Source organism: Anser anser (assembly GCF_964211835.1).
Source record: "Anser anser genome assembly, chromosome: 10".
NCBI classification, from domain to species: Eukaryota; Metazoa; Chordata; class Aves; order Anseriformes; family Anatidae; genus Anser; species Anser anser.
Window position 1 is genome coordinate 14060987 of NC_139730.1, and position 14140 is coordinate 14075126.

At 42.5% G+C, this 14140-nt stretch overlaps 1 protein-coding gene across 6 annotated transcripts in view; it reads right to left on the minus strand.

Moving 5' to 3' along the window:
• TMEM266 (transmembrane protein 266) overlaps positions 1 to 14140 on the minus strand; it is a 78607-nt gene that overhangs the window by 7625 nt on the left and 56842 nt on the right. For all 6 annotated transcript variants that reach the window (XM_083850816.1, XM_083850819.1, XM_083850817.1 and 3 more), the window contains one exon: positions 4197 to 4383. In XM_083850816.1, the coding sequence (XP_083706942.1) occupies positions 4197 to 4383 (187 nt within the window). The remainder of the gene's footprint in view (positions 1 to 4196; positions 4384 to 14140) is intronic.

Sequence of the window (14140 nt, forward strand, 5' to 3'; positions counted from 1 at the left end):
AGAACAGAGGCCACACAAGTACAGAGCACAGCGGGACGGTCCCTTCCCTCGACCAGCTGGCAATGCCGTGCCTGATACACCACAAGACACGGTCGGCCCTTTTGGTTCCCAGGGCACGCTGCTGGCTCATGCTCATCTTGCTGTTGACCAAGACCCCAGATCCCTTTCTGTGGGGCTGCTCCCCAGCCTCTCACCCCCAGTCTGAACATACAGCCAGGATTATCCCGTCCCAGGTGCAGAATCCAGCACTTGCTCTTGGTAAATTTTATACCAGTTGGTAATTGCCCAGCCCTCTAGTCTGCCAAGATCTCTCTGCAAGGCCTCTCTACCCCCGAGGGAGTCAACAGCTCCTAATGTAGTATCACCCACCCACAAACTTACTTAGCACACATTCAAGTCCTGTGTCTAGATCATTTAGAACAATTGTGAAAACTGGCCTTAGCATTAAGCCCTGTGGGACCCCGCTGGTGACTGGCTGCCAAAACTAGACTGGAACTCTTGCCTCTCCCGGTCTCACACCAGCAATGAGGGTACTTCATCACAAAGAGAAAGAGATCCACAGAAAGAAAAGCTGGGTGGTAATATGTACCGAAAGCTTCCAAACAAGCTAGTACGTACAGCACTCTCCTGGTGCAGGCCACAGTGTGTCTGCACAATTCCCTGAGGTGCTGCGCATACCACGTGATGCTGGGGTTACTTGGCTTGCTTTATTGAACGCTGCACTAAATGGTTCCACAAAATCCGGTATAAATTCTGGAGTACAAGCTACAGCTACAGCCCCTGAGGAGCTTCAGCTTATGCACTGTCCCATAAAACTCCTAGGTAGGGAAATGAGCAAAAAGGCTGAATGCTCTTTTATTCCATAACCCGTCCACGATGAAGCGTTCTGTGCTCAATGTTTCCATTGTTCAATGCAGACAGGGGAAATGAGATTAGCCTGAGATGGAATATCCCGTTTTCTCTTGCCATATGTTCTCTAGCCAACTAAAGCTTGCTGGTTTGGCAGAACCCAGGGCTCTCCAAAGATGGTGATTTTTTGAAGGCTGACAAAGCTTTTGGCACAAACACATGCATTCCATGCCATACCCTGCCCTCAGGTGTTGTACGTAGGGCTCGCGTTCTGCCAGAGCGTAAGAGAAGGGACCCCCCAGAGCCTGTTTTGCTGGCTTGTGGCTTTGAATTGTAGCTTTTCTTTTAACAGTATTAGCAACCTGGTCCCTTATTTCTCCTCAAACTAGTCACTGTAATAGGCAATTACAGATGATTTTCAAAGCTCGCAAATGTAGCACAAAGGGTGATTAACTGCAGTCATCACTCGAGTCTTTAAGGAGGAAAAACACAGCTAAGAGAAAGTGGATGCAAAACAATTCCTCATGTGGCCTGATAAGAGGGAGTAGTAACTGGCAATATATAACCTTTAACCCAAAAAATCAGGGGTGAAAACACTGGTGGCTTACACTTCCACGCAGAACAAGCGGTGTGGAAAGCCCTGAAGATAGCACAGCCAGGGTAACGACAGCACGTGAGAAGCAGGAGGTGCAGAAATGACCTAGAGGAAATGTCTCGATAGCCTCTGCTCTGCAGAGCCACGTCTGATGAGCATCTCACTGGTCTGATGGGAGACCCTACACCAACCAGATAAACCCATCCCATGCTGTGTAAACGGGGGCCCCTTCAGCTGAGGACATGCTCCTCTTCCATCAGGTGTACCCCATGCAAAAATCATGCAAAATCCATGCTGACTGTTGACTGCCTCAGTTGACTGCTGTCTGGATTGTGAACTACAGCACTGAACATTATTGCATGAGAAACCACAAGCCAAGCAATCTGCGCTTGGGCCCCCTTTTCAATACTCCACCACGATGGATACTACCACAGATGGTATAAGGCCTTGCTATAAGGCCCTGGGAAATTTCTTTTGTTCAACTCCTGCCTCACTCAACATAAAAGACAACTTTAAAACATTCAATGACCTAAATTTAGCTTCTGAAGAAAAGCACTCAAAATGATGTATCTACAAAGGCTTTGTATGCAATACATGATACAATGCTCAAAAAAATATTTCCTCCTCTGTTTTTAGTTGACCTCTGGGAATCAGAAATTAATTCTATATTCTCAGTATGAATTTTAAATATAGCATAACCGCACCTTATCTGTTATGTGAAGTAATGCACGTTTTCTTATTTGCTGGACATATTTTTTCCAGTAAAAAGCATTAATTGCTCTCATCACGTAACCTTACTGAACACAGAAATCACTCCTGCTTTGTTGCACGTGTGGCCAGAACTTTACAGAGAGAAACAAATAATGAGTACTTGTGTTAACCTGGAAGTTGGACTGAATACCTTGCACAGAAAAAAAAATTAGACTAACCTCCACAGCACTGTAGTTTCAGCAAGCCCTTTTATAATTGAGCACAACACTCTCTGGTTGTGCACAGTTGTCCAAATGTAACCCTCAAGGAACACATGCATAAATTATAATATATCCACTGGGGAAACCTCTCAAATCCTACAGAAAAGGGGGAAATGCATTTCAGGGGGCAGCCTGCTCAACTGCCTGCTTTTAAACACAATTTCGAATCAGGAATAATTAATAGCTGAATTGTGGTTAGCGCTCGGTTATTATTAAAGAGGAAGAAACAGCAACAACTTCTACGTGCTTTCATTACTATGTAGAGAATGAAAAAAATATAGTTTGAAAAAGTTTGGTGAGCTTTTTCTCTTAAAACTTTTGATTAAAATACTTCTGTGCCTTAAATTCTAAGGAGTGTGCCAAAGATACCAGGCAAACCTGTAATTCATATCTGTTCACATACTGCTCATCTACCAAAATGACCAAACTAGGACGTCCAGAGAAGACTAACGTATCACCATGGTGAATAATGTTATCTTCTCTAGGACATTACGGTAACCATTAGTGAAACCATGACAGATTCTGTCCTCTGTTGTGAGCGCTGGGGGATCACAGGACAAAGAGCTGTCCTTTCAAATAAAGCCTTCTGCTCTAGCATTTCAGTGACAAAAATAACACAGGTCCAGGTAAATATAAGCAGTAGTGTTCCCCTGAACAACACACCTGGCCCAACAGACAGCTCACAGACCACCCACAGGACTGCTCCTCACCACAGGCACGTAAAACTTAGACAGGTGAGCAGGAGCTGCCTACAGTGTGCAAATGCTCCTTTTCTGGCACTGGAGCTGCCCTGTCCAAGCACAGGTGGGCTGTCCAGCACTGGCAGTTTTAAAGCACCGAGTGAGAGCGTAGTCACTAGGCAAGGCAAGCTTCACAGCTGGTGCATGGGCAATCGCCCAACCCTGGGAGGCAAGCTGGGATGCGGGGCAGCGAGCAGGACGGCTGGGACTAGTAGAAGAGAGACAGTCTTGTATTCCTCAATTCACAAAACATAACGTAGCTCACAGAACAAAATGTGACACGCAGGTTTCTATGGATTTGCATGGCTGAAATTACGTATCTATGTCTGTATTCCTATTACATGTATATACATGCTCCTGAGTACCTCCCAGCAGACATGAGACTCTTTGCTTGGATGGACTCAAAAAAACAGCCAAAAATAAAGGGTGAAAAACTGGCCAAACTAACTCCCGAGATATGTAACCTATCTTGTCACAATATTTACAGGTGAGGCTAATCTGGCCTAATAAGTTTAACCTGATACTTTTAAAAACAGTATGAAAAAATACAATACTACGAATATATACAAACCAGGTTTTTGTGCAGACAGACAAAGTAGAAGCTGTGAGACATGACATCAATTCAGAACTGCCCTGGGTCCTCTCTAAACCGCAGAAATGCAAGCAGCCAATCTCAGAAACTGTTTTTCAATGTTCTTCTCGATTGCCCTGCTTTTACCTCTGAGTGATTATTGTTTTGCCAATTCCAATTTGGCTGCTGCTGCGTTAGTGTTTGAGAGATATAAACATGAGGACACTGGGAAGGTACATCATAGTCATTTTCATCCCGAGTCATTTTATTGGCTCTGGTCAGAACCTGTTCATAAATATAACAGCTCCTGCCACTTTGGAGCAGACACAGCTTCTTTGCAAAAATGGGAAAATGCAGTTTCCAGGGACAGTAATCAAGTCACTAGAAGAGTGAAAGTATTTTGTGGGTTCAGTCACTCCATGCAAGGGAACAGCTGTGCTAGTAGGTAGCAGCACACAGACAGCACTCACCTCGTGGAGTCTGCAACTCAGTGATGTTCTCGGTGCCTTCATCGTCTGAATCTTCAGTTGCCACCACCTTGTATCTGTTGCTGCTCTGTTTGTTCAGTACATGGGGGACTTGCAGCGCGGCCTCTCTCTCTGCAGCCAGGTCCAAATCTTGCTGAGCAAGGTGGGCCCTCAGCTGTCTGATCTCGAACTGGAAGAATAAAACAACAACACGTACTCATGTCAGGTGAACATGGTCGGAAATCCATGTTCTACAGCTTGGTACCTATTATTTGGTTTATCACTAAACCACTACAGACTGGGGAAAGCAAACACAATGTGGTTAGGCTGGGATTTGAGTCCAAGGTGCTGATACTATCCCGCAGCTCATGTGACTGGACCGTTGTTCATATCATCTAAAAATAATGGCCGTCTCCTGCTGGTCTTTTGTCTTGTATACCTCTGCCTCCTGAAGATATGCCTTTGGACAATTTCTTACAGATGAAACTGCCAAATTAAACAAAACCTTTACAGAAGACCACCCTTGATAAGCATTTAGGTATTTAGATTCTTGATAAACATCCCTAATTTGCCAGACTTCATAACGGGGATTTCTGTGGAGGAAGGTTCTATCGGTAGCACCCAGCACTGGTCCTCCCCCACTAACTCTAGGCAAAGCAGAGGGACACTGAGGAACCCTTCCAGCCTCAAGTCTTCTGTACTCCCCAGTGTGCAGAAACTCCTGGGGGCAGGCTGCCACTTTCCTGTCCACTCTCCTGAAATATATGAGCTACAGCAGTTAATGGCATTCTGCAGTCAGAATAGGATTTGTCTCAGGACTGATGCTATAAAACAGACACAGACAAGAAGACAGAAGTTACCAGGTACAATTTGATTGATGGACACAGCATATTTTTCCTGTGTCTGACAGCCACATGTCTTCCGTAATGCAAGAAGGAAAATCATTTTTCCAGAAAGGCTGCAGAGATCATTTAAAACCTTATAAAAGTTCTATGAAATCCCACTGTCCTTCCCCTCTTCAAACTCTTTTTAAGATCAGTAGTACAGCAGTGACCAAGTCATATCTAATTATAAAGAATCTGAGAGGGGAAAGCAAATGAGGCAAGTAACAGGCTAAGGGATTTAAAATGCAGCACTGCTGGGCTTCCCATAGTTCAAGGCCTGAAAAGCCATCGGAGAGCATGAAGCTGCAGCAGCCACACTGCACCTGTCACTCTGTGTTTACAGCAGAGATGGAATTAGCACCTCGATGCTTGAAAACCAGTGTGTAACAGCATGTCGGCTCAATGAAGCTGGCTCTGGCTCTTGGCTCTTGGCTCTCAGATGCCAACTCCAATCTACCTTGCCATCAGATTCTGGAATCCTTCAGCTGACCTAGTTTGCTTCCCTGCGGTCCACAGGAGATACAGCACCAACACCAGGTATGCTACAGAGCACCAGCGGTTCCTCCAAGCCGCATAAGTGACCGGAGGGGAAACAAGACAGTTTCCACAGATTTTAGGTTGGTAAAAAAGAGAGAGAAAAGAAAAAGGGATTCCAACTTGCCATATCTGGAGACTATCTGCTTTCCAAGCATAAAGAAAGGAGCTTACGGTCATCGGAAGGCCCGCTGAGAGAACTCAAATCTAGAGAGCAAAAGAGCAGTTTAACCTCTCTGGTCACATTCAAACCACCTGCTACAGGGATCTAACAAAGCTTGCAGCTTTTTCTCTCTTTAAATCAGTGGACAGCGGTCTGGCAGATGCAGGCCAGATGAAATGCTGCATGAAAATGCTACATGAAATGCCTATTGCTCTTATCAAAGGGCCTCTGGCTGTGGCAGTCAGAAGAGTCTGGTAGTGTCAACAAACATCAAAATACGGCCCTGCTCCTTGATCCGTCAATGAAATCTCCATGGCAGGTTCCAGCTGGTGTTTTGTGTGGTTACCTACTAGCTAGGAGGTAGCAAAATGGGACAGCTAACTCTTTCCCCAGGCAACCCCTTCCCGAGGCTTCAGACACCCATTTCAGAGGTGGCAGTACGAATGTGCCATTCAGCGGTGAAAGGGCTGTCGAGAACTTGATTTTACAACAAAGAGAATTTCAGGTTTTATTCTTGAATTTTAGAAGGAAAAAGAAGCCACCAAATAGCTCATATTTCACCTTTAAGTGGAAAAAAACACCCTTTCAAATGCTCCCTTGGTATAAAAGGAGAAACACCTATCAAAGTGAAGGGTAAAAAATATATTTGGAGATTTTTTTTAAACTATTGCTTAATCCTAGCTCAAACGAAAAGGCAATAAGAATTAGGCATCGTTACCGTCTTTCTACATTTCATGTTTCATCCTTCAATAACATTCCTGTGTCTCCGAAAAATAAATGGTGCTTCTAAAATGCTTACTTCTGGCCTAGAAACAAGATGCAATTTCTTTTTTTTTCATGGAAGAGAAAAAATGGTAGGCATTTTATAACACAAATGGATAAATACTTAAAAGTGAGCTCAAAAATTCTATTTCTGCATCACACCCCATTTAGCCACCTTAACCATTTATGAAGATTGGCTAAACCTTGTAGCTAAATCTTCAAGCTTCAAAAGCTTGATGAGAATCTCTGCATTTTACAGCTGTGCAAAAGGATGCAAACCAAGCGATCCTTCCTGCTGTGGTGGACCTATAGCAAAAATGGGGGAAGAGACCAACTTTCTGACTCCCCCTTGCATTGCCTAATTAATAAAGCAACGGTTTCCAAATATTTTAAATCCACAGATGACTGTTAACCCTTAAAATTTCCATGCACAAGCACCATCCAGCTTTTAACAGATGAGTTCATGAATTTTATTGTTTAAAATGGCTCTGCCAACAAGCTATAAACCACTCAGCCTGACATGCGAGACCAAGTAGCATTCTGCAACTCTTGCCTGGGATCTCTGCACCGGATAACTCCACTTTTTACAAACAATTCTTCATTTCCTGTTTGGATAGCAAAACTGACTGCCTTAGTTGAGTCCCAACCACACAGACCACATGCAAAACTGGAATCCACAGAGAAAGTGACCACCAGTTACCCAGGTGAACAGCTACTCACCCTGGTACCACAGAAACAGAAGAGGCTTTGCTGCCATCTGATGCTTAAAGGACAGAAATGCATGCCTTTGTCTGCAGCAGCAGAGGAAGCAGGTGCTTATGAAGGTGGCACAACAGTCATGTTGCAGAATAAACTGGAAGCCAGGTCTGACATCTTGGCTCATGCAGTGCCCATGGAGTGCACTCACCCACTGCTTCTGAAGTGCTATGTGAACCCTCTTGTGTTGTTTGCTGCAAATACCATCTACATGTTTGTCTACCACTGGGTTAGACAGGTAAAGTTCAGAACCGAACACACAACTGGCAAGAGCAGATACAAGGATTACCTTCACAGGAAAGCAGCACACTGCTCGGGACGTCAACATCACATGAAAGATAAATAACAGCACACAGAGATGTTCAGAAAGATAACAGCAAGAACCGACGTTGCCTACAAGGCCACACAGCTGCAGCTGGTTAACACAGGCTCTCCCTTACACTGTCTCACTATCTCAGATGGTTAGTGTCCGGGTCTCTGAAGGCTGCCCTGAAGTCTGTGTAGTCATTAAAAGAGTGGCAAATCAGAATTAGATACTATTGTGTATGTAACTGCCATTTTTTTTTATCATCAGAGGAGGGTATTTCCCTGTAATAACAGTGTTTGTTACACTCCCACATTCACTGTTAGTGATGTGAAGTACATACAACATGCTCCACAGAGACGCAAACCATAGCTCCGTCACAGATGGCAGAGCACAAGACAGGGTCAAAACCCAGCTCAATATTACTGCTTACAAATGCAAACCAAAACTCTCTTACGCTACGGTGGCGTGTTCAAAAAAGGAACTGGGGGATGGAAAATCACCATTTATCATAAGGATTGATTTAAGAAAGTACGACAGTCATTAAGATACCTAAGAAAAGTCTATCAGGAAACACAGATTTTCCTAGGGGTTTAGCTCATGTAAGGCATGCAGATGCTCAGGAGACCAGTGCAGTATTAATTGCTCACAAGCATTAAAAAATATCCCAAGTTAAATAGAAGCTGGCAGTTTTGAGCACTAAAAGCAACCCGCCAGAAACAAAGGTTAAGCCTAAGAGAAGTGCGTGTTTCTTACAGGCATGATTCAATGAGAGACTGAGTGAGCAAATCACTTTGCAGGTGCTTACATCTATTGGACATTACAATGAGTGCTGACCTTGGGCAGTTCTAACTTGTAAAAGAACGAATGAGATTGCTCAGACTGCATGTCACACAGATCAGGGCAGGTTAGATAAATCCACAGAGGGTGTAAAATATAATGTTTTTTTTCCGTAAAAATTCTGGGCCAAAGCTTAACATGTGAAATTTCCATTTGCAGTAGGAGCTGATGCAGCTATCTGAATGGATCTGGGCATCTCGAATACAGGTACTACAAGAGAGCTCTACCGAGAAAGCTATGGTTCGTATTTTGAAGTAGACAACCTTTACTTCAGCCTACAAGAGCTTATCTGTTAAAAAAAAAAGCTTATCATAAGTGAAAAGCAAAAAAAGGCATGCAAACTTATACCCTCGCTTTGATTTGTTTTAATTAAGACTTACTTACTCATAGGTATCAGCTCTGCGTTAGGAACCGTGGAAATCTCACAGAGCGCCAGTGGGCAAATAAATTTGTTGTGTGGAGGATAACTTGTTGAGAGACTAAGGTAAACTACCTCTTGACTTCAGATAATTACAAACTGAATAATGCTACTTACCAGCACACCTATGTTATTCATTATCTTTAATTACATCTACATTGGTAACTTCTGGTGGGTTCCTTTATCAATAAGCTCCTAATATACTTTGCAATGGAAAAATGTATTTGAAAACTTTGTACAATCACAGCATAATTTAGGCTGAAACAGACTCTGAGGGTCATCTAGTCCAACACCTTGAGGGAGCTGAAGACAGCAATAAGATCCCCCTTCATCTTCTCTTCCTACAGCTGAACAAGCCCAGCTTCCTCAGCTTCTCCTCCTGCACCATGTTCTGCAGCCCTACCCATCACTGTTGTAATTGTGTCCAAGTCCTTCTTATACTGGGGAGCCCCCACTGCCACAGCACTCCAGGTGTGATCTCGAAAGCACTGCGCTACACTTCTTAAATCCTAACTTTTCAGGGTGCAGAGGATTAAATCACATATGATTTTTTCAGAGCAGGCAAAAGAAAGCCATACTAAAATTTAAGATGTCTCTGTCTTTTATACATGTACTGCTGCTGGAGAGAGCTTTTATATTTACATGGGATGAGATGTGCAAAACAAAGGTGTGATACACGTGGCTAATGTGAAAACATACTTATTACCAAGAAAAAGGGAGATAAAGCTCATCTCACAAAAGAACGAGTAGCTACATTGTCAGACTGGAAGAGAAAGCTAATTGTCTGGAAATTTAAACTGACTTACTGTTCTCAACATTAGCGCTATTTTGGCAGGAAACAAACCAGAAAGAACTACAGGGCACACTTGTGCACCTCCTCCCTTCACAAATGCATTAGGTAATTATTTATAAGTATGTAAAATGACCCGGAGCTCTACATAACATCTCAGTTTATATGTCTGGTTGTATAAAAAGTGCCACCCATCCTATCTGATGTTTTACAACATGCCTATAAGACTCAAAAAGGGATAGATGTAACAGTGAATCTTATAGTACTTTCCTTTAATGGTCTTGCAAGGCAGTATGATTGACATAGTTTCAGAGAGATCAATGAACATTTTAGCCAGAAGCTTACTTGTGTCTAATGCAGGAGTAATAACTTTGCTCCATTCTATTAGCTGTCTGTACAGAACGCCCTGCCCTAAAACTCATCTGCCACTGGGATACAATCCAATGTTTATTTCCATTAGTTTAGTCATTGTTGGTAACAATAAAAATCAGGAGACAGTTGCAAACTAATGATTTATGGGCAGAACGAAACATGGGATGACCTTGGCTGCCTTCCATTCACCAAGAAAATGACTGTTAGTTAGAAATGAATTAAAATTATTGCAAAAGGATAACATAAGTTATTTCTCCGATAGGTAACTTTACCAGCTAAATAGCCCTGTCATTAAGCTAGCAGCTGTTGTACAAATTATATTCCAAGATAAGAAAGAAATTACAGCTTCCATACTTGTTAGTTTTGAGAATGATGAAAAACCCTATTCTGTAGGAGCTGACAGAAAAGGAGCTGTTGTGATAAGGCTGAATACATAGACTGGGCTGCACAATACTTAGCCAAATGACTCTTATGAAAGTTAAACACAAAAGATCATGTAACTAGACGTATTATCAGAAATGAAAATTCCTCTACAGGTGATTCCAGAGGGAAAAAAAAACAATCTTCCTTCACTGGAATTTTCATTTCTAATGAAACTTCAGGATTTTCTTTGTTTTAGGATTTAATTAAGTTATTAAACTGATAGAGCAATACCATCAGCAATATACTCTTTCTATATTTTTATAGTAATTACAGTGAGACTTCTTTAGCTTTTACTATTACACAGTTTTAGAAATCCCCATTACTGTGATTACTAATGTTTCTGAGGTTTTGTGAAGTTCTGTTTAACCATCTCAGTCCTTCGGCATTTTCTGCCTTGACCACCTTCCTGCTCCACTCCCTTTTAATGACATCTTTCTTGGCCAACAGAGAATAAATAAAACAGCAAACTATTCAAACAGTTTCACCAGAGTACTACAGAGACCAAAGTGGTAGTCCAGGCACCCATAATTTATAAAATATATTCTGGCTTTCAGATGTATAGCTGGCCAAAAAACAACATCTGGAAAGAGTTTTCATGTTTGCACAAGTATATCCTCAGGAACATCCAATGTTGCTCAGGAATGGAAACATAACTTTATAGATGTGATATCCTATCACTGGCCAAAAGCATATACAACTGACAAATGAAGCATAATTCAAAAAGCAAGACAATGAGGTTGCATCTTTCCTGCTTTCTTTTTCTTTCTTTCTTTTTTTTTTTTTAATGTGAACTCCATTTTTCACACTCTATATGCAGCACCGTTCGCTGAATTACAGGCAAAGACCCTCATGCAGACTGCTGCTTGGTCTGATCTGACCTGTCCATCTTCTTCTCATTAGAATAGGCTATGTCATAGATGTTTGGTCACCAAAGAGCAAAACAGAGGTGAGGGAAGAAGTTGAAAAGATGGAACAATGAGAGCAACAAGAGTTTCTGTCAAGGTAGGGTAACAGTCATAAAAGGAGCACAGCTTGAGGGGGACACGCAGACACTGGCCAGGCTCAAAGGCACCCGCATGTGGAGGACGCGCAACCACGGCCACAGCCAACCCCAACCTTCTCCCAGGCTCTCCTCGCAGGGAAAATGGGAAGGGACATTGGAAGCCAGGTCAAGCTGGGGGCACTGGGAAGAGCACAGGAAGATCTGAATGATTTGCAAGACTTGTGCACATGGTTTACTTAGTGATGCTTAGGGAACTTTAGTGCTGACGAATTTGGCTCTCCAGGAAGCTACACTTTAAGCAAAAGGAAAAGATAAATTATTCACATGTATAACCAAACAGATTAAAACAAACAAACAAACAAAAAAAAACAACGCAGACATGCACAAAACCCACCCTTACACTGGTACAAGTTGGCAAACAGGTGAACTTGCTTTCCTTTTACTCCTGTGCACTCATCTTTCATTCCTGCTACCTCATTTCCTGCCTCATGCCAAAAGAAGCAATTCTGCAACTGTGCAGTGAACCAGGCTCTAGAAATTATTCCCATAAAAACTGATACTTTGTTTTGTTACATTAATCTTAATTTGATTACTTTCCAGACCTGTTTCATTAAAAGCATTTGTGCGAATAAACAGCAGAAGGCAGTTGGGCAGAAGGAGAAAGAGGAGAATGCCTCTAGCACAGTTAGCAGTACTAACATAGGCCAGCTTCAACTGAGCATGCAGTTATGACATGCATTTGGCTATGTTTAAGTTAATTACAAACAAGACAACTCCACTCAACAAACCTACATGGAAAGAAATGCCAGACGAATGCTGTTTTTGTGACTTTGATTCCTCCCCTTTGTGTAGATGTGCAACAAGGACTCAAATCACACGGTTTAGCATGGAGGAAATAACTGCTCACAAATCCAGGTTAAAATTCATCTATGACAAGAAGGCTATTCACCTGTCAAGTGTTAAGTATCAGCTTCAAAACAGGAGGGCATGGGACTTCTCAGAGAACTGGCCACCATTTATTTATTTTTTAATCCTGATCAAACCAGAAATACTGCGTATTTATCTAAAGCATTCAAAATAATTTCATTTACAGAAGATGTCACACCTTAAGAATTTCAATCCCTATTTCCTGACAGAGCAAACAAGATCTCAGAAAAGAAAGTGCTGAGAAACCTTTCTGACAGGAACATTTTCAGCCCTGTCTATAATTACTAAACAAATGTAGTTCATCGGTGTAGTCACAAAGACGCAGCCTCGGGATGAAGCAGTATCTACATCCACTGGGATGCAGACAACCGCGGTGGCTTGTCTCTTCTTCCTACTTAGGTAGGTAGCCTGGGGCTGGCATTGGTGTGCCCAGCTGTGCACCCAGAGGGGAAATACCTTGCGTGCAGTGGAGGCAACAGGTCAGCAGAGGTGGCCCTGGGCAGCTACCTCGGCTGCCTGCGCCAGATATGGCCCTGCACAGGCGAGGCACCCTGGAATCCTCCCTGCCGGGGCTCCAGACTCAAGAACAGCCAAACTGCCATAGGCAACCCTTCCTGAAAACACACAGACATGCACACTCAAACTCCAAGAATGAGCAATCCTTTAAGAGGTCAGGAAAGCTGATGAAATGAAAAAGCAAAAACCTGGCAAAATTTTAGACATTAAATACCATTAGGAGATATCTTTCCCACCAGATACTGTACACAATGTTAATGTGAATATTATAATGCTGACAACTTGTTCTTGACTGAATTATGAATCTATTAATTTACGAAGAAAGGATGCAGTACTTGTGTCAATGTCTTCTGTTGCTAACGGCAGCAAATTAGTACATTTACCTCATATTAAACAGCTCAGACATTTGTTTGGCAGGAACTCAGGACAGTAAAACATGAGATATTAGTATGCTGTCACTTTTCTATAGTCTATATTTTTCCATAGCTAATGACACTTGAAAGCTAGGAGAGAACCTGCTCTGTTTTCACAGATTTACTCATTCACCAAAGCAGTATTTCTTTGTGCTTGATGTACAGCTATGCTGTAACCATCAGAGCTCAGATTAGGGCTACCATGGTTAGATATTTGGCAAGCTAGGCATGCAGATAAAGAGAATGGGGATCAGAACACAGGGTGGCAAAAGCTACTCCTGAACCCCACTTGGGATAATGAGCCCATTTTCACTCAGACTGTGGACATTGTTTAGCTATTGAGAATATTACCTAACTGCATAATACATCTCCTAAAAATGAATGCTTTCAAATTTATGTCTGTCAAGAACTTTAACCTAATAGCACAGTCTGACAGACAAAATACTGTAGTGGGACTCAGGAAATCATTGATTTGTCTAGCATGTTTGGTCAAAGGATAAGCTCTCCTCTGTAAAACTGGGTACATACCATTTCCTGTTCATTTCATGACCAGTGCAGAAGCAGGGATATATTAATATCATTGCACAAAGTTGTCATGAAGAGGACTGCTGACAGGTTTTAGGTTTCTAGGTAAGAGATGGGCACCTGAATCCCTATTCAGATTACACACCCATTGGACAGCTGGCCTGTTCTGGGATGAGTTGCCTCTCCTCCTGTCTACTCAGGCCCTTCAGCTTTTTGACTGATTGATCCACTCAGACTTAAACCTCATTTTGTATGTGAAAAGCACCTGTCACAGGTGGGGAGTGGGAGCTGATGCTAGAAACCTCCAGCCCTTACTT